Here is a 22,760-nt window from a genome sequence, read left to right on the forward strand (position 1 = left end):
AGTTCTGATACATGCCACAACACAGATGAACCTGGAAAACATTATGGTATGTGAAAGAAGCCAGGCACAAAAGGACAAATACTGTATGATACCATTAATATGAAGTATCTAGAATTAAAGCATAAGCAAATGGGAATAGAGCTTCTGCTTCAGGTGGATGGTGGTGATGGTAGTTTAACATTATGAATATAATTAATGCCACTGAATTGTACACTTAAAATGGTTAAAATAGCAAATCATATATATAATATGTTGCTACAATACAGTTTTATAAAATTAGCTTTAAAAAGAGGCATAAAGATGATCAAATAAACATAGCTTATTCTTTTCATTTTTAAGGGTTCTTTGAACTTGAGAAGTAATGGAATCAAGAAGTAGGAGTAAGCATGGTGTCTGGAAGCAGGGAAGGACCTGAATGGGCACTTTTGCCTGGGAGCTAGTAAATCCCTCGGTCTGCCTGCGTTTTCACATGTGCTTGCAGTCACTGCTGACAGGACACCTCCAGAACCTCAGAAACAGGGGCTTTGGTCAGGGCAGAGAGCAACACCAGACACAAATCTAATGAAAGCCTTCTTAACTCTTTTTTAAAAAACCAGTCTTTATTTTGCTGGCAGGATGGTATTGGAGGTCACAATTTATATTTGAACGGGTGACATGGCTTTTGGCATTTTCTCTTTTCCGTCTGTTGTGGAAATCAAATCTCAGAGACTGCTTTGTATATAATCACCATCTGAGGAGGGACAAAAACCAACCAAGAGTGTGATTTTTGGGAGCTCTTTGCCTAGATGAAAGAGGACTCTGACTCCGGGGCCAACCAGTGTGCCCACGGGCAGTTCAGAGAAGGCCATGCAGGGAGAGCTGACTTGGAGGAGAAAGGGGTTGCAGTGTGCACCAGAGGGGCATCTGCAGCCTTGGGGCCTGCGGTCTGCCAGTGGCCAGGTTTGTGGCTGCTTGTTGGCTGCCATCTCAGTCATAGCTTTGGCCATGGAGTAATATCTGGTGACCCCATTCTGTAGCCTTTCTACCCAAAGATCTGGGTCCTCCACTGATGTGAATGGCTCTGTCATAAAGGAATGCCTGGGTAATTCCGCACTGAGAACCATGTACATGAACACTCGTAGGCTGGGAGGGGAAGCCAAGCCCCGAGGAGCCTGTGCCTTGCTTCTAAGACATGTGGAGACAGGTGTAGACATAGCATTCATCCATGTCAAAAGATCTAGAACACACAGGCCCAGAAGCCTGCAATTCACAGGGAATCCAGACTGGTAGCGGTTGGTGGCTGGGGGAAGGATAAAGAGGTGTATTTATTGAGGTTGGTAAGAGTCAAATATTAATGACATGGGCTTTGGAAATCATAACTTGCCAAGGACTTTGGGCTGAAGCCCACAGAAAGTATTGATAGGTTAATTTTTTTATGGATTCATTTGTTGATCTGTTTATTCATTCTGTAAGCATTTATTGAATACCTATTATATACCCAGTGGTATTTTAAGCTTTGGGAATACAGCGGTGAACAAGACAGAATCCTTACAGGGCACGAGATAGGCACATAAGCAAATCTCATACAGGATAAAGATTGTTATATTGGAGGCATGGATTGTCTTAAGAGCATAGAATGTTATCCTGAGGGGCACCCGGAGCTCTGTTCATAATTGGGAATAACATCAGTTAATATTTTAGAAAAATTACTGACTACAGGATAGTGAATAGATTGGAGGGGTTAAAATTGAAGGTAGGGAGATAAGTTAGGAAGATATTATGATAATCTATTCAAGTACTTATGGTAGCTTGAACCAGTGTAGTTTCAGTGGAGGTAGATAAAAAGTGAACTAAAATAAAGATGTGGAAGGCTTAGAGAATTTGGTTATTTGATGAGAGGTGTGTGAGAGAAAAAAATCAAGGTTGATGCCCCCTTTTGTTGCTTGGGCAATTGCGTGATGGTGGAACTCTCTACTGAAATGGGGAATACGAGAGAATGTGCAGAGTTTTTGTTGCTGTTAAGACAATGAACAGTTTGATATTACAGTAGTGAGGCCTCTGGACATCCAATGAGATCTCCAGTGGGCACTTGATCATACAGGTATATTTGGAATTTAGAAGAGAGAGGCTCACTGGACATATGTGTTTTAGAGTCATCAGTATTTAAGTGGATGAGTTTATGAAAGAGAAGAGTGCTTAGAACAGGACCCCGAGGAACCCCAACATTTTATGCCCCTCCAGACCAATCACAACCCACAAAGGAGACTGAGAAGGTGTTGCTGGAAGAAACAGGAGGGAACCCAGAAGAGTGTGATGTCATGGAAGCCTAGGGAAGAAGATTCAAAGGAAAAAGTTGTCCTCAGACATAAATGCTCCTGAGAAGTCAATTAAGAGGAAGACTGGAAAATGTCTGTTGGGTTTAGTGACATGGAGGTCATTGGTTATCATAAGTGAGCAGCTTTAACTTCAGCAGAATGATGGAAGCAGAAACCAGATTGCAGCGGGTTAAGGAGTTAATGAGAGGTTGGGAAGTAGAGGCAGTCTGTGTAGGCAGGCTCTAGGTGTGGAGGAGGAGGGAGGGTTGTTAGACTGATCCAAGATTAGGGCATGGCGGGGTGGGAGCAATGGAAGGATAATGGGTAAGGAAGTTGAGAAATTAGCAAGGAGTCAGTGGGTAGTTTGGACCATAACCTTGAAGTGTGAACTGAATGGAGAAAGGAGCAAGGAAACGAAGAGCATGCTAGGGTGATATTTGGAGATCAAAGAACAGTTCCGGTGGAAGTAACCAGATGGGAGAACTTCAAGGGTGGGAAGGAGGTTTGAATTTAACACTTTAGAAGTACAGCTCTTATTGGTGATGAAAAGCCTGGCGTGTTCTCTAGAGGGTCTAAGTGCAGTTCTTGCTACCTAAGTTAAAACACCACAGTCTCCTTATTTATGTATCTGTCTCCCCATGCTTCTCCCCCAGCCCACTGGATCAGTGTTCCGGATAGCTACCCCTTCTTGATTTGTTACCATTATCTGGCTTTCCAATAGGCAGTTTTTTTAGAGAGAATTTTTTAATGTAATTTTATTGGGATAAATCTATCCAAAGTACACTATCAGTGGTTCACAGGATGATCACATATTTCTGTATTCATCACCATGATCATTTTTAGAACATTTGTATTACTCCAGAAAAAGAAATGAAAAAGGAAGACCCCAAATATCCCATACCCCTTACCCCTCCTTCTTACTGACCACTAGTATTGCACTGTACCCAATTTTAAGACTTACAATAGAGATAGGTTAAATAAGACAGTGTAGTATTGTCAGAGACAGATATATAGATCAGTGGAACAGAACAAAACATTCAGAAGTAGATCCACACAGACATGGGCAACTGACTTTTTTTTTTTTTTTTTGCTGTATAGTTATACAGTCATTATCAAAGATCAGGGCTACTGGATTACAGCTCAACAACTTCAGGTATTTCCTTCTGGCTATTCTAAAACACTAGACACTAAAAACAAATACCTATATATTGAGTCAGTAGTCAGTCATTTGTTAAATCCTAATTTCTCCGTTACACCTCCTGCCTCTCATTTGATCTTACTCTCGATCTTCAGGGATATCTGGGCAATGACCATTTTAACTTCTTCATGCTGGAAAGGGGTGTTGACCTTATGAGGTAGAGGAATGAAACTGGTTGATGTTCTTGGGGAAATTGTACCTCTGGGTTTCAGGGCTTATCTGGCCCAGGATCAATCTGGAGACTTTAAGTTTCTGAAAAAATAAACTTACTAAGAAAAACTTTTATAGAGACTTAGATGGAGTCCAGGGCACTCCCTAGGTATTCAGGAATACTGTTGGGTGGGGCTTGGCATACTATGGTAGTTTTCAATATCTGGCTAAACCTTGCATAAGAGTAATCTCCAGAATGACCTCTCAACTCTATTTGAAATCTCTTAGCCACTGAAATTTTAATTTTGTTCCATTTTCCCCCCTTTTGATCAAGAAGGCATCGCCAGTCCCATGTTGCCAGGGAGACTTACATCCCTGGGAGTCATGTCCCACATAGAGGGGAGTATAGTGAGTTTATTTGCAGAGTTGGCTTAAAGAGAGGAGACACATCTGAGCAACAAAAGAGGCTCTCTGGGGGTGACTCTTAGGCATAGTTACATGCAGGCCTAGCTTCGTCAGTAGGCACTTTTAATGTATTGTCTTTAATCCTCCCAAACAACTTGCATGGTGGGTATGATTATTCTAATACAGATGAAGAAACCAAGACCGAAGAGATACTAATTAATTTGCATAAGATTATATAGCTGGTAAATAAGTGGCAGAGCCAGGAATTGAACCTGGGTTTGGTCTGACTTCAAAACCTATACTTTTTTGCTCTATACTTTAGATTGTAAGCTTCTTGAGAGCAAGAAGTGTCTTCTCAGCATTGTAGCCTCCATGTTTGATGCCTGAACAGAATCGGAACTCAAGAAGTATTCAGTAGATAATTGAAAATGTGAATGAGTACAAGGTATTGAAAGTCACTCTTCAATACTGTCTCCCAAGGGAGAGTTCTTAAACCAAAAGAGATGAATAAAGATCGTTGGAAGAGGAAGGAAGAACAGTGTAGGAAAATCTGGCATTCGCGTGATGCGGGTGTTGGGTAGATGGAAACAGCTGTCTCTTCTGGCTCCCTTTGCCATGAGAGCTTCAGCCACAGGTTTCCCAAATGCTCTGGAGCCAACGTCAGGGTCCAACCCTGTCGGGGAGTGGCCCAGAAGCTCCAGAGAAGGAACTGAAAGGGGAGGTACCTAGAAAACAAAACTCACACAGGAGGAAAGAAGAGCCCCAAACCACTAGAAGACATTGAACTTTGCATTTCCTTTTTTAAGGGAACCTTGGATTTCTCTCCAGTCTCTCCTCAGAGTGCCCCGGGGTGATGTGTGTCCACGTGCTGTGAGTGAGTGTGGGAGGGGGGACCAAGTTTCCCCTCAGTGTCACCACCCACATGGCCCCGGGGCTCCTGGGAGTGTCAGCCAGAGAGTCCGACTCCTTTCCTTGGGATGGATTGAGTGAATCAGAAATGCAACCTGCTTGGAAGGAAGGTGGTTCCAGATTTGGAGGGTAGTGGGGGAAAGGCTGGTGTGCAATGTGGTTTTTTTTTTTTAATCCTCTGTCACCTCCCTTAATAGCAGAAGGACAGTCTCCTCCCTCCAGGCTTTAAAAGCCATACATGCTGCCTGGCTCTAAGTAAAAGCCTCTTCCCTCAGGCCCCCGTGGCTCCCAGTCTTGCTTGTCTGTTCAGCAGGCCTATCAACTTACTGTCCTCCCTCCCTCCACCATCACCACCAGCCCGTTTCCTCACTGTGGAGGAGGTCTAGTGAGCCAGCTGGGCTGGCCTCCTCCAAGGAGATCAGCGGGAGTAGACGCGGGCAGCGGCCAATGTAGATCCGTCCCTGAGGGCCGGGGGAAAGTGCCGGCACACCTTCCCCTGCAGCATTCCACATCAGACATGCTCCTGCCACAGCCCGCCCCCCGCACAGGTGTGCACACACCCCCCGTTTGCTTCCTAGGCTTCTCCATGGTGTGGGGGCAAAGGGTGTGGTCAGCAGGTTGGGGTGGATGCTGGGCAGATGGAGCCCCTCAGGACTGCAGGAGCTTGAGGGGATCATGCACCTTCTCCTCTTTATTGCACAGATGAAATTGAAGTCCAGAGAGGTAAATTTCAGTTGTTTATTCCTTCATTTACCCATCCATCCTTCCCACTCTCCAGTCAATATTCATTGAACACCTGTCAAGTCCCAGAGATACAGTGACCTGTAAGAGAAGGGAGGACCCCTGCTCTCAAGCAGCTTTCATTCTGATGGGGAGAGGGAGACAGTAAAAGTCGAATATGAAGTGATTCGCTCAAGTGTCCTTGGTGTCAGAGCTGAGAATCGAGCCTGGATCTCCCACAGCAGCCTTTTCCAGGACTGAGCATAATACCTCTCTGCTTCTCGTGAAGCCCAGCACTCAGTTCTGTTCTTCACTGCAGATAGAAAAGTTTTGAAGGAATGAAACTGGACTTTGGTCTTGAGACTTCTGGGCAGCAGAGGGCCTGGAAGGATACAGGTAGCTTTAGGGTAGTCGAGACCAGAGCTCCTTAGCCTTTCTGTGCCCTGGGCAGTCTGCTGAAACCTACAAACTCTGTCTCAGAATAATGCTTGTGAATACATAAAATAAAATACATAGGACAAGAATGGAAACTTGAAATAACTATCAAAATGTTTTCTAAAACAGTTTGTGCTATAATGTATGCGTGATTCTTCATTATCCTGTTAACTAACACGAACGAGCTGTGGGTCTAATGACTGTATTTTTTTAACAGGGGTCAGCGTAAATATTTCTAGATAACTGCAACATTTCTAATGTGGTATGAAAATATCTATTGGTGATAAAGTCACAGGTATTGATAATACAACTGATTTGTTGCTTATATTCAAAATGGGAAGATCTGCCAAATTTTAGTTGGAGGTGAGTGAATATAAAGATGTAATTTTTCCCCTCCAAGGTCAATAATCTCCTGAATTCTATCCGTGGACAGCTTGGGGGCTTCGTGAACTCCAGGTTGAGAACCTCTGCCCGGAGACCGTTTGCCCCACCTTTTCTGCCTCGAAGGGCAGTCCTTGGGGTTGAGAGTGTAGGGCATTACGATTGAACCCCTTCCTGTGCGTGGGCCCTTGAGGAGGAGAAGGCAGGGCCCCCAGGAACCCAGCCAACCAGGGAGAAGGAGGCCCCCCTCTCCTTGGGGCTGCCCGCCTGCTGTCTGAGGGGCGGGGCCAGCACCCCGTGGAAGCGTGCCTTCTGGCAGCTTCCCCCGCCCCCCTCCCACCCCCTTGTCCAAAGGCTCAATGCAGAAGGGAGCCATATGGTCCTTTGTGGACACATTTTCCCTAGTACAGTATCTTCCCGGTGTGAATGCAGGGCCTGGCTCCCCAGTGTCAGCTGTCCCTCCCCTCCCCTGCCAGCCCTCCCCAGCAGCCGGTCCTGGAGAGGAGCAGCTTGTATGGGGGGCAAGCTCACCCAGTCGGGGAGCCCTGCAGAGTAGGGGTGGGTGAGGAGTATTTTAGTAAACCCCCCCCCCACACACACACACTCACACAGAAAACTATTGAAGTGAAGTCAAATGTCTCAAAGTCAGATCCCTTTTTAGTATGAATTTGCTGTGTCTCATTCTGAGCACTAATTCCAATTTAATTGCAAGTGGCCTGAAGCCTCTTCAATAGGAGTAACAAATGGTTTGATTTTGTAAACTTCATCAGACTGCATTTTAAATGCGACACAGTAGCCCAACTCGAATGCCAATGAAGCACTGGAGTAGCTCTCTGTTTACTAATTATCCGTTTTTACTCCAAGCCACGCTGGCTGGCTTGTCTGATTAAATCGGATTTGTGGGATAGAGAACAGCTAGCAGAGTTTTCTCTATAGTAAACGAGATTGAAACTATGGGCCGCCTGGCTGCACACTGTAAATTATATTTCCTTTTAAAGGGGACGCGTCTCTTTTATTTCTCTGTCGTCCCTCCTGCATATTAAGCTTTACCATACAGAAATGTACCCGCTGCTTCTAAATCCAGACTCTTGCCCTCCACCTGGTCACCGGCTCACCTCTATTGCTTTCCATCTTCCACTCTGGAGAACTGGAAATGAAATCGGTAGCTACATCCCATGCTTCCTCCGAATCCTTACTCTTATTCCTTTTCAATTCCTTTTTCTTTCCTTTTCCCTTATCCTGGGTTGAGATTTCATTATTCCACTACTATAAAAGATACCAGTGATGATATGGGTTCTTGGAATCCAAATTGAGTTGGCTACAAGAGAGTTCTAGCAGAATTTCCTGGGACCCAACACAGCTGGGCTTTATTTAGCTTTCAGAAAGATATGAATATTTGGGGGGATTGGGCTGGACCAGGCATGCGGTGGGTGTGAATGGGTAGCGACAGTTGTGGTAAGTGAAAGACAATGAATCAATTTCTGAAAAATTATATTTGTCCTTTTGGCTCACACTGGAATGAAATCCTTTTCCCTGAACAGTGAGGTGAAGTGGCCTGGTTTCTCCCTGTGGATCAGCGGAGAGGGTGGGGTGCAGGCCCTAGAGGGGTGAATGCTGGGGGTCAGGCCCTCAGAGTCAGGCCCCCCCACCCCACTCCCAGGCCGGTTCTGGGGTCTGGCCTAGAGCTCTTGGGGTCTCTTAATTGTTTATTCCTCTTTCTAGGAAAACAACATATGCCCTTCCTCCTCCCCTTACTACACACACATACACACACACACACACACACACAATAAACACCTAAAACAGTTGGAAAGCAGCTCCAAATAAAGTGTCACTGGACTTTGCTGAAACTCTCCTGATGCTCAGACTTCAACTGCACGTGCTCAACTGCCCGGCCCCCACTTTTGGAATCTGTCTTCCTGTCAGGAGCTCTTTATATTTTAATTTGCTTGTGAACTTCCTGCACAACCAACGGTGTGTGCACTTCTCCATCCTGGCCACTGTACATAGTACAGTATTGGGCGGCCCGGCTGGGTCTCGGCCTGGTTACCGTGGGAATGAATGGCCACTGCGCTCGCGGGGCCACGGCCGGCCGCTCCTTCTGATTGTTGACGGTCAAAAGCATTTAAATGCTGCTTAATTTGTAATCATCTTTTGGGGGTGGGGAGAGGAGGGAGGTACCATTAAAATGTCAGCACAGTGAATACATCCTTCCCTTTTTTGGTTTTTTTTATTTATGTGGGAGAGTTTTTCTGTTCATTGCCCAGTGTTTGTCAGGTGTTCAAATGGCTCTGAAACAATCAGTATTCCATTTTATTTTGAATTTCTGCTCCCCTCAGCCCTTGCTCTCCTCCATTCCTTGCCTCTGGGTCTTTGTGCCTCTGTCTGTCTTTCTGCTCGGTCCCTTCTCCTCTATCCAGGTTTCTTCCTGCCTCTTTCTGCCTCCACTGGTCTCTGTGATATAATGGGATTTATAAGAAATTTTAAGGAAGAGCCCAGCTGATTTGGCATTGTGTGTGTGTGTGTGTGTGTGTGTGTGTGGTTTGTTTGTTTGTTTGGCAAAAGACCTCACTTCTGGGTCCCCAGTTCTTCCGCAGAGGCCTCAGGATGACTTCAGGGACGCTGCACTGGTGGAATAGCTCTCTAGGAAATACAGACGCCTGACGAACACGGGAGAAAGAAGAGGACACGTTTTCTGAACTCTTCCTTAATCATTCCAGGGCATGGGGTCTTCTCTTCGGGTGGAAGCTGCATGCCCTCCCAGGAACCTCTGGACACTCACTGCTCAGAGCTGACTTGCTGCCACACGTTGGGCACCGCGCCAGGGGAAGGAAACCACGGGAGCCAGAGGGTCTGGTGCTCTGGGTGGCTCTGCTGCCTTTTCTGTCCCCCAGGTGCTGGGGGCACGAGAGAGGACACCCCTGCCCCTCTCCCTGCCCAGCCCTCACCTGGCACACACAGGCTCACAGGGGCCCGCAGACACCGCCACTTTGGAATCGCCTATCTGAGGTTACGGTCAGTCCTGGGAGCTACTAAGAAGGGAGTCCCTTGAGAGAAGGGGCCTAGCAGGGACTTGCAAGTTTCGCTGTCCCCACTCGCCTAGAAGCCCTGTCTCCCAGGGTTGTGTGAAGGGTTCGGTGTTGAACACCTAGCCGGGCACCCACCGGTGCTCACTCCACGGTAGGCAGAGCCTCTTTCCCCACCTGAGACTGTCCCTCCGTCAGCCTAAGAAAGTGGCTCCCAGCAAAGCCCAGAGATACTTGAACTAAAAAGAAGGCTGTTGAGTCAGACCTTGAAGGAGAAAATGCCTGAAATTACATCTCAGTGAGAGAAAGGATCTCTTAGTGTTCCAGTACCCTCTTCACTAGGCTAGAGTCATTGGATAGTAGAGTGGGGGAGGGGTGTCTTAGTCATTTACTTGTCTCTTCATTTTACATATGAGGAACCAGAGGCCCTGAGAGACCTAGTAATTTACCCAAGAGTACACAGTGAGTCCATCACTGAGCCGGATCTTGAACAGGCTTCCGGGTGAAGACTCTGGTGCTTTCTACGTTTCCACTAGGAAGTCTGTAACGAAAAGCCACTGGGAAAGGGTAGGGCAAGAGGACAGAGCCCAGTATAATGATCCTGACCTGCCCTTCACCCCATCTTGACTTCCCACCAGACATGGAGCTGAATGTGTGCCGAAGGATGGGCTTCAGAAGGAACCCACTGCTGCTTGGTATTTGTTTGGTACCAACTCACCCCTGAGTGAGGGTCATGGGAGCCCTTGCTTGTCTCTCTCCTTTGAGCATTATTCCCATGGAGAAAGGAGGGCAGAGAAACTGAGGAAGACAGTTGTCTGTGTCTTGGGGAAAGAAGACGGGCCCAGATCTCTCAAGGTGGCACAATGCCCACCCACCCCATCTCCTGGACAGGTCCCGCCGCAAAAGCACCCCCCACCCAAATGAGCAGTACCTGAGAAGTGTCCGTTCCGGATCCCCTGGGCTGGGCCAGGGCGACTCTGCAGAGCTGGGCGAGGTTAGGCTACTGCGAGCCTCCCCTCTCCTCCCAGGGTTATTGAAGTTGGTCCAATTTTTCAATCATGGGCCAATTAGTTTCACAAATGGGGGCCCCCGTGGTGCCAGGGCACATTTGTTCCGGACCTGCGCCCTGGCCGGGCAGCTTTGTCCTGCCTCCCACCCCCATGGGGGCCCATTGTCCTCGCCCCCAGCGGGTGCTGCTTACCGCTGATTTACACGGGCAAGGCATCCTGTGGGCTCCGGGCTTCCCCGCCACAGCTGGCCGAGGTGCTTGAGGCCTCGGACCCCGTGACCTTTGCCCCAGTCCTGCTGTCATTTTGGAAGTTACAGACCAGAGGGCTGCATAGCTCTCCGGATTTACTTTCCACCCCAACCCCCCATCCCTACTCTCTCACTCTCGCTCTTGCTCCCTTTCCTTCTTCTTCCCATTGCTCTTGTGATGGGAGTTTTTATTCTTTCTGGAATGTCCTGCAGGGTCCAGGAACTGGACTAAGAAGCTAGAGGCCGGGGAACTGGTGCAGGCAGAAGACGTGAAGAGAGGCAGCTGCAGGCGCTTCTGATGCAGAGGAGCCTACTCTTTCCCCTAGTGTGGATTTTAATCCTCCGATTCATTAGTTCGGTATCCGATGAGAGGCGGGAGAGGTGGAGGAGCATAATCCCACCTGTGTGGCACAGGAGCCAAGACCTGGTTTGACCTCTTGTAATTTAGCTTCTCCTTGGCACCTTTTCTGCCAGGGGCCCCTGCACCCCAGGAGGGGTGGCAAGTGCAGGAGGCGGATTGAATGTGGAAGTGGTCCTGTAAACAGATGGCAAAGGCGCTCTCTCTCTCTTGCAAACCAAACTAAAATCCCCCTCCTCCTCCCTTTTTCTTAAATTTTTTTTACCTCCTTTCCTTTTTTTCCCACCCCTTTTCCTGCCCCCTCCCCCCGTTTCTTCTTCTCTTCGGTTCGTTTGTTGGAGTGATTGACAAAATTAGTAAATCCATTCATGTTACTTTTATTGTGCAGGTCTCAATAAATCCCCGGTGTCCGGGGCGCACCTTAATGAGCTAGTGAGCTGACAAATTTGTTTACTGTAGCTGGAGGTGCCGAGTAATGAAATGCACTTGTGTCTGCAGCTCACTGCTAAACAAATACAGCGTTTTCCCGGAGCTGGCTCTGTTAGCTGCTGCTGCCTGAGGATGCAGCCACTTTCCCCCAGAGACTGAGTATTTTGGGGGGTAAGGGTGAGGTGGGGAATGTAAACATTCGCCCATCCATTGCTTAGTTTTAAAACAAATTTGAATCAGCTTCATGAACTCCTCCCATTTTTTGCTATTCATTGAGGTTTCTCTGCTCCCTTCACTAATGATATCGAACCAGTAACATTCCCCTTTCCCTTGTGGAAGTGACGATTTTAGAGAGGTATAGGTAGATACCGTCCAAGATTATAAGCATATAAGAAAGGAAGGAAAATGAGATTGGGAGGACTAGATTAGAAGCCTGGAACTGACAAGGCTGGAACTGTCAAGAAGGCTGAATGCTAAGCTTTTTAGCCCCTGGGTTGGTTTGGGGAGATGTTACTGAACAGATGATTACAGGTGCCCAGCAGGAGGTGACTCTGTAGCAGACAAGCCCCCATGCACAGGCTTGCAGCTAATTTTGTTTATGGCAAGCCCTCCAAGATGTTTCCTCAGCCTACACTACCCTCCAAGGTCACGGTCAGTAAAGGAAGTGGTGGGACCTGGCTCCCACTCGCCAGAGCTGTCATCCCCCAGGGGTCAGTGGGCTGACACTTCCTTGGGCTGGACAGACTGGGTCCTCATTTCCAACATAGCTGGCCTTCTGAGAAAGGCTGGGTATTAGAAGTGCATCCCAAATGACCTTCCCACTCATACCCAAGGGGAAAACCAGAGGAGAACCAGGGAGGCAGCTCTTGGTTCTAATTCCCAAATGATGGCACAGGGGAAGTCAAAAATAGGAACCACCTCAGACAGCATGAGATATCACGATTCTAGGCACTTGTTTCCTTTCCATCTGCTCCCCCCTACACACACCCCATCCTCCCCCCACCCTCACCCCCCATCTGACTTCCTTGTAAATATACACCTCTAGCCTTCATCCTCTTAAGATGCAGACGGTGCATTCTGCCTTTGGTGTGAGTCAGCCCTGTGCTGCTTGTCTCCGTGTCTCTTTTTCCCTTGCGTGGATGATGCAGCTCTACTATATTCTGTAACGACGACATGGGGGAAAGGGAAGAAAAAGATGGGAGAAAGGAAAGGGGCAGCAAGGGTTTGATGATTTTGGTGTGTGGTCACAAGGGCTGCCCATGGATGAAGACAGATTCTTAGAAAAGAGTAATCCTGGGAGTCAGTGGAAGTAGAAAATCATGTCAGAAGGATTTGGGGGACAGGGGTGGAGGGTGGGGAGATGGTTCCAGTTTAAATCAAGGTTTCCACTATTACCTTACATTTGACGTTTCCTGCCTATGGGGAAAGGAAGCTCCTCTGGATAGCAGGGGAGGCAACTCTTCCATTGGGTAGGGTTGGGGGACAGTTGGATATGGGAAGTCCATCCATGTCCCATGGACATGCACACTCACACAGAGGCACGCGTTCATACCGGTACATAACACACGGAGCAATCACTGCCCACTTACCAAAAAAAGCTGGAGTATATTTAGATCCCTCTGCTCTTTTGATTAAGAAACTGCTTATAGTGGGAGATAATAAGAGCCTTGCTCCAAGAAGGTGCAGCACCTGAATATCTTCTCCAGCTGTGTGCCCCTCTGATGCTGTTCCTTCCTCTGTATGAAAGAGCTAATTGGTATGGAAATGGCACAGGTGTAAACATGAGGGTTTTTGTGTCTCTTAATTTCAGATCCAGTCATCACCTGGTGAAATAAATACCCTGGATCTGTATCACCGTCCTGCCTCCTGTTCCACCCTGGCCTTGGCTTTCTCCCATGTATTGCTAAAATTGAACTTGTTTTAAACTGGGAGTCTGGGAGTCACACATTCGCTGGAGCCCACCCTGGCTAGTCACACATTCGCTGGAGCCCACCCTGGCTCTGCTGCCCCTGGAGGCTTGCTGTGGGTTATGTTCTGGAACTGATGAAAATGGGGGCCTGAATTTCTGCACAGACCCTGCCCGCATTACCTAGAACCTTACTCCTTGCTCATTCTTGCCATACCCATCCCCTCTTCTTCAGATTCCATTCAGGTAGACACCCGTGGAGTCTAGCCTAAGACTCATCTCCATCCATTCTTCAGAAGACCAGAGGGGGTGCTGATTCCTTTGACCTGAGCGATTATTTCCTTCAGCCAAGGCTAGTGGATATATCTGACTTACATGTAAATACACAGCTGAATAGAAAACCATACATTTGTCAGATTTACATATTCAAAAATGTAAATTGCCTCATAACAGCAACCTGAAGTTAGTGTTGGGAAGAGTAGGCTGGGAATGAATGCCATGTCCTAGATGAAGAATTGGAGGCCAAGGGCAGCAGGTGCCTGACCCAAGATCACAAATCCTGGAAGCTCTGTGCCTCTGGATCAGAACTGTGGTCTTCTATTTCACTGCACCATGTGGTAGAACCGGTCCTTCTGTGGTCCAGCTCTTTTATCTGTGAGCAGTGGGGCTCAGCCACGGGGTAGGACCTGGGGAGTCCTACTCAACTCTCCAGGCAGATACGAGAGGCTCCAGTGAGGTCAACTGCCTGTCGGTCCCTTGGCTGCTGTTGCCAGTTTCCAAGGAGAGTCTCATTGGAGACTCTCAGTAATGGCTCCATTTGTGGACTTTGGTCTGAGCTTTCTCCAGCCCCAGACATCTGTCTCTGTTCTGTGATTCCCTCTACCCCTGCCCTCTGTGTTTGTCCCACAGCCCCTTACTTATTCTTTATAGCAATGTGCAATTATCAAGGCCTGCTATATGCCAGGCTCTGAGCTAAGTGTTGAGGCTATAAAGAAGAACAGAATGGTCCCTGCACTGGAGGGCTTGCGATCTAGTAGACAGAGCTGAATGTCAAAAACAAATGCAATAAAGGGGTTTACGTGCTGTGATAGAGCATATGAAGGGCAACGGTGGGTTCTAAGAGCAAGAAGATTACCTTAGCACTGGTCTTAATTCATCCAAGATGCCTTCTCTGGGGCCAGCTTCCTGGAAGAAGTCTATATTGGAAAAGCAGTGTAGGTTTGTAAAATTGTGCAGGGCCACCATGATTCGTGCTAGAGGTTGTTTGTTGCAGGAGGATGCCTGGCCAAGGGGGAAAGTGGAAGCTGACACCCAGTCCCGTCTTCTCCCCAAAACAGTATGCCCTGGTGAGGATCTGTGTCTGCCGAGAGGACGAGACATGACTTTCTAATTCAGATAAAGGCATTTGTTTGGGCTGGCATGGTCTCTGCTACCGCTTGATAGCTATGAAGCATTTTTGTAGAGAGATCTTCTTTGATGCTCAACAACTGCAAGCAGCTTGGCAAGTGGTGAGCATGCCCTGATCCAGAGAAGTTCAATGACTTGCCCAGGGTCACAAGGCAAGTAAGTGGCAGAGCAGCACCCTGTGCTTTCTCCCTCCTTGTGTCAAGCTGACCATAGATTTCTTAAGGTCTTTTTCAATTGGGCAGGGGCCCTTCCCCTCTCCCAGGGGTCTCAGCCAAGGACAGAGCAGTGGGTGTCTCAGGGACTCGGGAGTGGTAGGGAGCAGCAAGTTCTGCTGCTGGGCTCCACTTGTCCTACTGCACATCTCCCTGCAGCTAATGAATTGCTAATACAATTTTGTAGATAATTTTATTTCCATAGCCACACGTTTTAATGTGTTTCCAAAAGCTAGCATTTATTTGCTTAATCTTCCAGTGTAATAGAATCTGCCCTGACTCATCATACATGCCAGACAATCAGCTAGGCAGAAACTACAGCAAATTGTTTAATAACTCAAATCTAGTCTCTAGGTTTTGAACTTAAATGTGCCAAGAGCTTGTCCTGTGTCTCATTCACTTCTCCCCAGCCTTTTCCTTTTTTTTTCCTTTTTACTACTTTTCTCTTTTCCCAACTGTTAGTCTGCAAGCAAAAGAATAGGGAGAGTGGATACGGGACCTCAGAGCCCTCCTTCTTTTGGTCTGGGAGACCTGGTCAGTGCAAGTGACCAGGGAGAGCCCCTGAGCCTTGTGGCACAGGGACAAAGAGGATGTCCCAGGAAAGGGAGAGTAACCATTGTAGGGACACGATAGCATTTCCTTACCATGTGGCAACCATTTATGTAATTTTAAACCTGACAGCAAGATGCAGGGCTGGCTATGACTTCGGGCTCACCACCTTCCCTACTCCAACCAGGCCACCTTCCCAGGATTTCCTTACTCCATCCTTCCTCCTGTCCTTGCAGCCCCTGCCCTAGTCTGGTCCCCATCCCCCTCCAGCGGTAGCACCAGAGCTGTGAGCTCTCTCTCTGCTTCCGGCTGCCTGCCCCTGTGGTCCATCCCCAGGACCAGCACCCTCTAATACAGGTTGGATCCTGCTAGCACCCCCCGTCGTTTCGTGGCACCCCATTGCCTGTAAAATGAAGTCCACCTGGCAGGTATCCTCTGTGATCACACCCCCAGTATCCTTCCTGGCTTCTCTCCATTCTCAGAGCCTGTCCTCTAGCCCCACTGGCTCTGAAATTTGCTCATGGTGTTTCCTCTGCCTGGCACATGGGCCCCGCCTCCCAGTCCTCAGCTTCTCAAATTCAATTCCTGTCTCATAGCCCTAACTCTGAAGCCCTCTCTGAGTCACCCCGCCTCACCCTCTGGTTGGTTGTTGAGTCGTCTGCATGCCCCATGGGACTGGAACTGTTTCCCTTGTTGACCTCAGTACCCTCCATGTCACTGAGGATGGCATCTACACTTGGTAGTCGTTCCGTGAGTGGGCAAAGGGACAGAAGGGGCCTCAGGCCATCCTGAGAAGGAGGAAAGGCAGAGTGAGGCAGCTTCGAGGGGTCTTGGCAAGACCAAGGGGACCGAATGCTGCAGGACTCTGTCTGCCCTGCTAGGTGGTGCTGGGCCTCAGAGCTCCTCTGGGCCTGGCTTTTTAGCTCAGGGTGTCCTTCTTGGGATGTCACTCATATGCCCTCTGAACCATGCTCCTTCCATGCTCTGGATTTCAGGGGATACTAAGGAGAATGGCTCTCAAAGGATATGGCTGGTCCAGGGAGGCTGCTCCATCTTACCTGAGCATCTGGCTTCATCAGGACCTCTGGGGACTGAGGGTTATGGGTGGACTCAGCCAAGAGGTGGCCAGTGCTGCCCTCAGATTGAAGCGGAGGTGACGGCCGTGTTGCAGGAAGGACCGCAGATGGACTCCACTCCTGTGCGAGTTGAACAGGCTGGACTGTCAGTCCATGGCTTGCCTTTAGCCTGAGCAGAACACCCCTTCTGTGTGTCCCCCTTCATCAAGTGGAGCTGAATACCCCAACACCTCCCAGAGATCTGGTTGGATTCCAGAGGGTTTGGAAGGCTCCAGAGAGCTACTCTTTGTGACTAAGCTTCCAGTCCACTCTCCCTGGCCACTGCTGGAGCAGGCCCTGGATGCACTGGTGCTCCTGAGTCAGCTGGTTGGAGCTGGCTTGCTGTGGCTGTTACTGTGCCTCTTCTAGGGGAAGCCGCTACAGGCAGGTGGTCAGCCCTAGAGGTGGAAATGGGCTCAGTGCCATCCATCGTTTCTGAAATCAGACAGACCTAGGCATTTTCAACTCTCACCTCTGCCTCTTTCTATGAGACTTTAAGCAGGTAATTTAATGTCTCTGTTTTCCCATTTGTAAAAAGGGGAATAAGAGTGCCTGCCTTATAAAATTGCAAGTTTTAAATGAGATGACAACATAGATAAAGTACCTAGCACAATGCCTGTGTTAGTTCCCCTTCTGCTCTTTGAGAGCCAGGAGCAGAATCGTGTGCTTGCTTTTATTGCATCTCCCCATTCAGCCTTCCCTAGACCTAGATGCAGGCAGTGACTGTGGGCAGGATGGAACATGGCTGCCAGTGCCTAGACTTCAGAGTATCTACAAAGGGAGGGGATTACGGGTGGGTGTGAGGACAGAGCGGGGTTGGTGAATAGTAAGAGGCAGTCCTTGCCTTCCCATTAGTACATACAGACTCAGCTATGAATGCAACTGAAAAACCCATGGATGCACAGGAAGGCAGCAAAATTTTTTCCTGCTGTCCCTTCTCTTCACCCTCACCTTACCAGGCAACCCCTGATTCCACACTGAACAGCCAATTCCAGCAGCCACAGGTCTTCTCTTCCTCTGCTTTGGGCTGGGTTCATGGGTGCTGTGCCTTACCCCTTTTCCTGCTTGTGTCCCTGAACCAGGGGAAGGTGGGACAGGGCTGAACACAGGTACTATTGCCCAGATGCTAGAAAAGAGAAGTGTGCAGGCAGGCTTTCCGGGGGTAGGTGATGTGATTAGGAAAACGTAGTTCAAAATGGTGGGCAATCCTCAATCTTGGGGCTTGTCCTTATGAAGCTTGTTCCTGCAAAGGAGAAGCTAAGTCTACTTATAATTGTGCCTGAGAGGCACCCCCAGAGAACCTCTTTTGTTGCCCAGATGTGGCCTCTCTCCCTCTAAGCCCACTCAGCAGGTAAACCCACTGCCCTCCCCCATACATGGGACATGACTCCCAGGGGTGTAAATCTCCCTGGCAACACAGGATATGACTCCTGGGGATGAGCCTGGACGCAGCATTGTGGGATTGAGAAAATCTTCTTGACCAAAAAGGGGAAGCAAAATGAAAAACAAAAAAAAGTTTCAGTGGCTAACAGATTTCAAATAGAGTTGAGAGGTCATTCTGGAGGTTATTCTTATGTGCTACGTAGCTACCCCTTTTTAGTTTTTAGTGTATTGGAATAGCTAGAAGGAAATAACTGAAACTGTCGAACTGCAACCCAGTAACCTTGATTCTTGAAGACAGTTACATAATTCTGTAGCTTACATGGTGTGACAGTGTGATTGTGAAAACTTTGTGGCTCACACTCCCTTGATCCAATATATGGAAAGATGAGTAGAAAAATGGGGATAAAACTTAAATGAAAAGTAGGGGGGGATGGGGAGATGGAATGTTTTGGGTGTTCTTTTTTACTTTTATTTTTATTTTTATCTTTTTTGGAGAGCAATGAAAGTGTTTAGAAATTGTGGTGATGAATGTACAACCATATGATGATATTGTGAACAAGTGATTGTACACTGTGGATGATTGTAGGGTATATGAATATAGCTCAATAAAAAAAAAATAGTGGGCAATAAGCTACCAGTTAGAACTCAGACAAGGGTTTAGATACTTCCTTATGCGGTGCTGTAGTCAGAAGGCCATGACTCCAGAGCAGCATGGGAGAGGGGCTTGATAGCAAACAGAAAATGGCAGCCTGTCTCTGCACTTCTGATCGGCTCAGAGCACGACAGGACAGAATTAAATGAAAATCTCATAATGTTACTCACTAGCCCAGAATCCTTTGACAGTTGCCCATTGGACTAGGTTGAAACGTAAAGCTCTTAATTTGGCTTTCAAGACCCTGTCTGGCCCCTGGCCCCTGCCTCCCTCTTCAGCCTCCTCTCCCCTTGCTTCCCAGCTTCACTGCTTTTCTCTCTGATTCTCGGACCTGCCCAATTTCTTCTCAGCCTAGAGTGGTCACAGATACTTTTCTATTTTCTGGACTGCTCCTTCCCCCACCCCACCCCCACCTCATTCACCCAGGGTGCTGTGTAATATCTCTGGCAAGAGCAGGGGCCTGATTTGCTTTTCCATGGTAATATCCCCAGTGCCAAAAAAGAGACTCCTGCTTGTAGAAGGGACTAAAGTAATATCTGTTGAATGAATGAATCCCTAAGGTTGGTGCTTTAATGAATGGGGAAGTGGTTAAGTGAACAGGGTCTTCAGCTCGCATCAGGAAAGGAATCAAATCCATGCTGCCTGGGTTTGAATCCCAGCTCTGCCACTGGTGAAGTTAGGTGCCTTGGGCCCAGTTGCTCAGTCTCTTTCCGGGTCTCAGTTTACTTATCTGAAAAGTGAGGTTAACAACTTGTGGAATTGTGGTTTTTAAATTAGTTGTATTAGAACAAAGACTGGCACCTACTGTCTTCATTATTACTCCTCTCTGAAGCCCGCCCTGACTCCCCACTCCTTGCCCCAGACCTGGTAAAGTCCTCCTGACACTTGTCCCCTTAGTATCCTACCTTCTCCTGTGTGGCACTTGTTCCAATTTTAAATTTACCTTTGCCATCTGATGTATCTGATTACTGTCTCTCTCTCCCCCACTAGACTTTTGGTTCCATGAGGGCAGGAAGGATGTTTATTTTCTCCATCACTGTAGTCAGCGTGGCTGGTACATACTAGGGGCTCAGTCAACACTGCATGACCTGGATTTCTCTGGATTTGCCCCTGAGTATCGGGAAACAGAGGTGCTAGTCCTGATGCCGGCTCTTGCTCTGGCCGGGCCGGGTAAAGAAGGGCCTTGTGTTCCCTCCCCCTGAGGCTCTCCCTTCTCCTGTCTCCGCAGGCACGGACATGGCCGTCTTCTGTCTGCTGTGCGGGAAGCGTTTCCAGGCGCAGAGCGCGCTCCAGCAGCACATGGAGGTCCACGCGGGTGTGCGCAGTTACATCTGCAGCGAGTGCAACCGCACCTTCCCCAGCCACACCGCCCTCAAACGCCACCTGCGCTCACACACAGGTGGGCCGATCCAGGAGATGGAAGGGTTGGAGTCTCTGGGAACCAGTGTCTGGGTTGACTTCCAAAGACGTAACATGCCCTTCTCTGCCCAAGTGGTGCACGTATGGGGGCTTCCCGCAGTACTGGGTGACTGTCGACAGTTCTCCATCCCATCCCACGGGCCACTGGTTTTCAGTCTCTCTGTGCTCAAAAGAGAGGTTGCTCATTACAAATGCAGATTCTTGGGTCCCACCCCCAGATATAGATTCAGGGGGTCCAGGGTGGGACCCAAGACTCAGCATTATCAGTACGTATTCCCAGGAGATTCTGATGCAGGTGGACCCAAGAGAGTCTGAGGAAAAACTCAACCTGCTCGGTCTCTAGCCCTGTCTGCCCCATGCCCTCCACCCCCCAGCTCGCAATGACATCCTACTCCACGTACATCCCTACCTGAAGTCAGCACCCGTGGATCCCTTTTTCCTTGGCTCTTGAGGGAAAGTTGAAGCAGTGTTCCTACTTGCTCCACAATTTCAGAAGCACATTGTCTATACGTGGCTCTTAACCTTGTTTGGGGCAGATGTTGAGGGGATATGAACAGTGAACCATGAAATCTCCCATATCTTTGCTCAGCCAGTTCCAGATGACGGGTGGGGGTGGGGGTGGGGGGACACGAGGAGGGGGCTGGGAGTCAAGGAGGCTGGGCCAGGTGCCCGGGTACTGTATCACCACCAATGCCTATCTAGGGTTTGGGAGCAGGGTGCTGAGTCCCTGAGGACCAGGAGGCATTTGCTTCCTTGCAGCAGCCCCTGGTCTTCCCCTAGCAGGGAATGGATGGTTTAGATTCTTCCTTTCCTCTGAGACAAAACGGGGTCCTCCTGGCTGTGCCTGGGTAAGGGAGCGACCATTTCTGATCTGCTCTGTCTCTGAGTGTGTGCTTTCTGTCCTGTGTCTGGGGAGGAGGGGAGGTGGTGGGATGGGGCCAGGGAGACAGGCAGCCACTGTCAGCATATAACAGCATGTGTGTGCTCATGTCTGTTGGAGAGCGTATTAAAACTGTGTGCCTCAGAGAGGGATGGTCGGAGCCTCTCCTCATTCTTGAGAGTCTTCTTGCGTCTCAGGGATTGAGGATGCAGGGTGGGCTTTTCAGGTTTGGCAGATTCTGCTGAGTAAGTGAGGGGCTGTATTTGTCCTTGTCTGACCCGACCTGTCCTACCAGCTGTAGGTTTCCTCACCAAGGAGCCTACCTGGGCACTTGCTTCCATTTGCCCTTCTTTTCAGAGAGCACATTGTCTCAGCATCCCAGATAGGCTTAGAGTTACTTAAAATTGCTGGGATAGGACATTGGGAGGCCCCAGAGGGTAGAGCCCAGCAAGAAGGCCTACGGAGGAAGGGTGGTTGACCAGGACTTTCTCTGCCGTGACAGCATCAGTGCCCTCTTCAGGTACATGCAGCTTCTTGTGACTGCATCCTCACTGGATCCCCAAAATCAGCCCTATCTAAGGTAACCACTGATCTGGTTTGCTAATGCTGCCATTATGCAAAATACCAGAAATGGATTGGCTTTTATAAAGGGGGTTTATTTGATTTACAAAGTTACAGTCTTAAGGCCATAAAGTGTCCAAGCTAAGGCGTCAACAACAGGGCACCCTCACTGGAGAAAGGCCATTGGCACCTGGCAAACCTCTGTTAGCTGGGAAGGCATGTGACTAGCATCTGCTTGCTCCCAGGTTGCGGTTCAAAATGGCATTCTCCAAAATGTGAGCTTTCAGCAGCTCTCTTCAAAATGTCTATCTCGGTTGCACCTGCAAGTTCTGTCTGTCTGAGCTCTTAAATAGGGCTCTAGTAAACTAATCAAGGGTGAATGGGTGGGGCCACACCTCCATGGAAATTATCTAATCAGAGTTATCAACTACAGTTGGGTGGGGCACATCTCCATGGGGCACAACCTAATCCAAACTTTCCAACCTAATCAACACCAATACGACTGGCCCCACAAAACTGCATCAAAGAACATGGTGTTTTGGGAGACATAATACATCCAAACTGGCACAACCACTTACCTTTCTGACACTTTAGCTGGCTACGTGTGGCTCGAAAGACTCCAGCCCTAAATCCACGTAGGATACCCCCTGCTCTGCCCACACCACCCTTGAAGAGCTCACATATCAGCACATCCCGTGGCCCTTGGCCAGTCACAGCTCAGATCCACTCTGAGGGGAGTGGCTGTTTCCAGACAGAGTTTGAGAGAAGCACTTGTCAGGTCATGTGCCTGCCCATGCACACACACAGACACCCATCAATTTTCACACCAGTGCGGCCCTGGGCACACAGGCAGTATCCAGGCCATGCACACACCCCACACAATGCCTCATTAATATTCCGTTGTTCTTGGCCCATTTGCTGCTGGGGCCGGGTGTTTAGCATTGGCAGCTGTGTTTGGTAGGTTAGTCCAGCAGAGCTCTTGGCATTGATGGATCCCTGATTCACACGGCTCATCATATAATAAAGTCTCAGCTGTGCTGAAGGGAGGGCATGGGGGGAATGGGCCTGAGGAGCCAACAGGATGGGGCTGGGGTGGGGAGGGGAGGGCAACCTG

The 22,760-nt window shown here is 48.7% G+C and overlaps 1 protein-coding gene across 6 annotated transcripts in view; it reads left to right on the top strand.

Annotated features, from left to right (window-relative positions):
* Positions 1-22,760, top strand: part of ZBTB16 (zinc finger and BTB domain containing 16) — a 201,389-nt gene that overhangs the window by 167,880 nt on the left and 10,749 nt on the right. For all 6 annotated transcript variants that reach the window (XM_037841503.1, XM_037841501.1, XM_037841505.1 and 3 more), the window contains exon 5: positions 20,015-20,185. In XM_037841503.1, coding sequence (XP_037697431.1) covers positions 20,015-20,185 — 171 coding nt within the window. The remainder of the gene's footprint in view (positions 1-20,014; positions 20,186-22,760) is intronic.

The sequence above is a fragment of the Choloepus didactylus genome, chromosome 6 (assembly GCF_015220235.1).
Source record: "Choloepus didactylus isolate mChoDid1 chromosome 6, mChoDid1.pri, whole genome shotgun sequence".
Classification (NCBI taxonomy): Eukaryota; Metazoa; Chordata; class Mammalia; order Pilosa; family Megalonychidae; genus Choloepus; species Choloepus didactylus.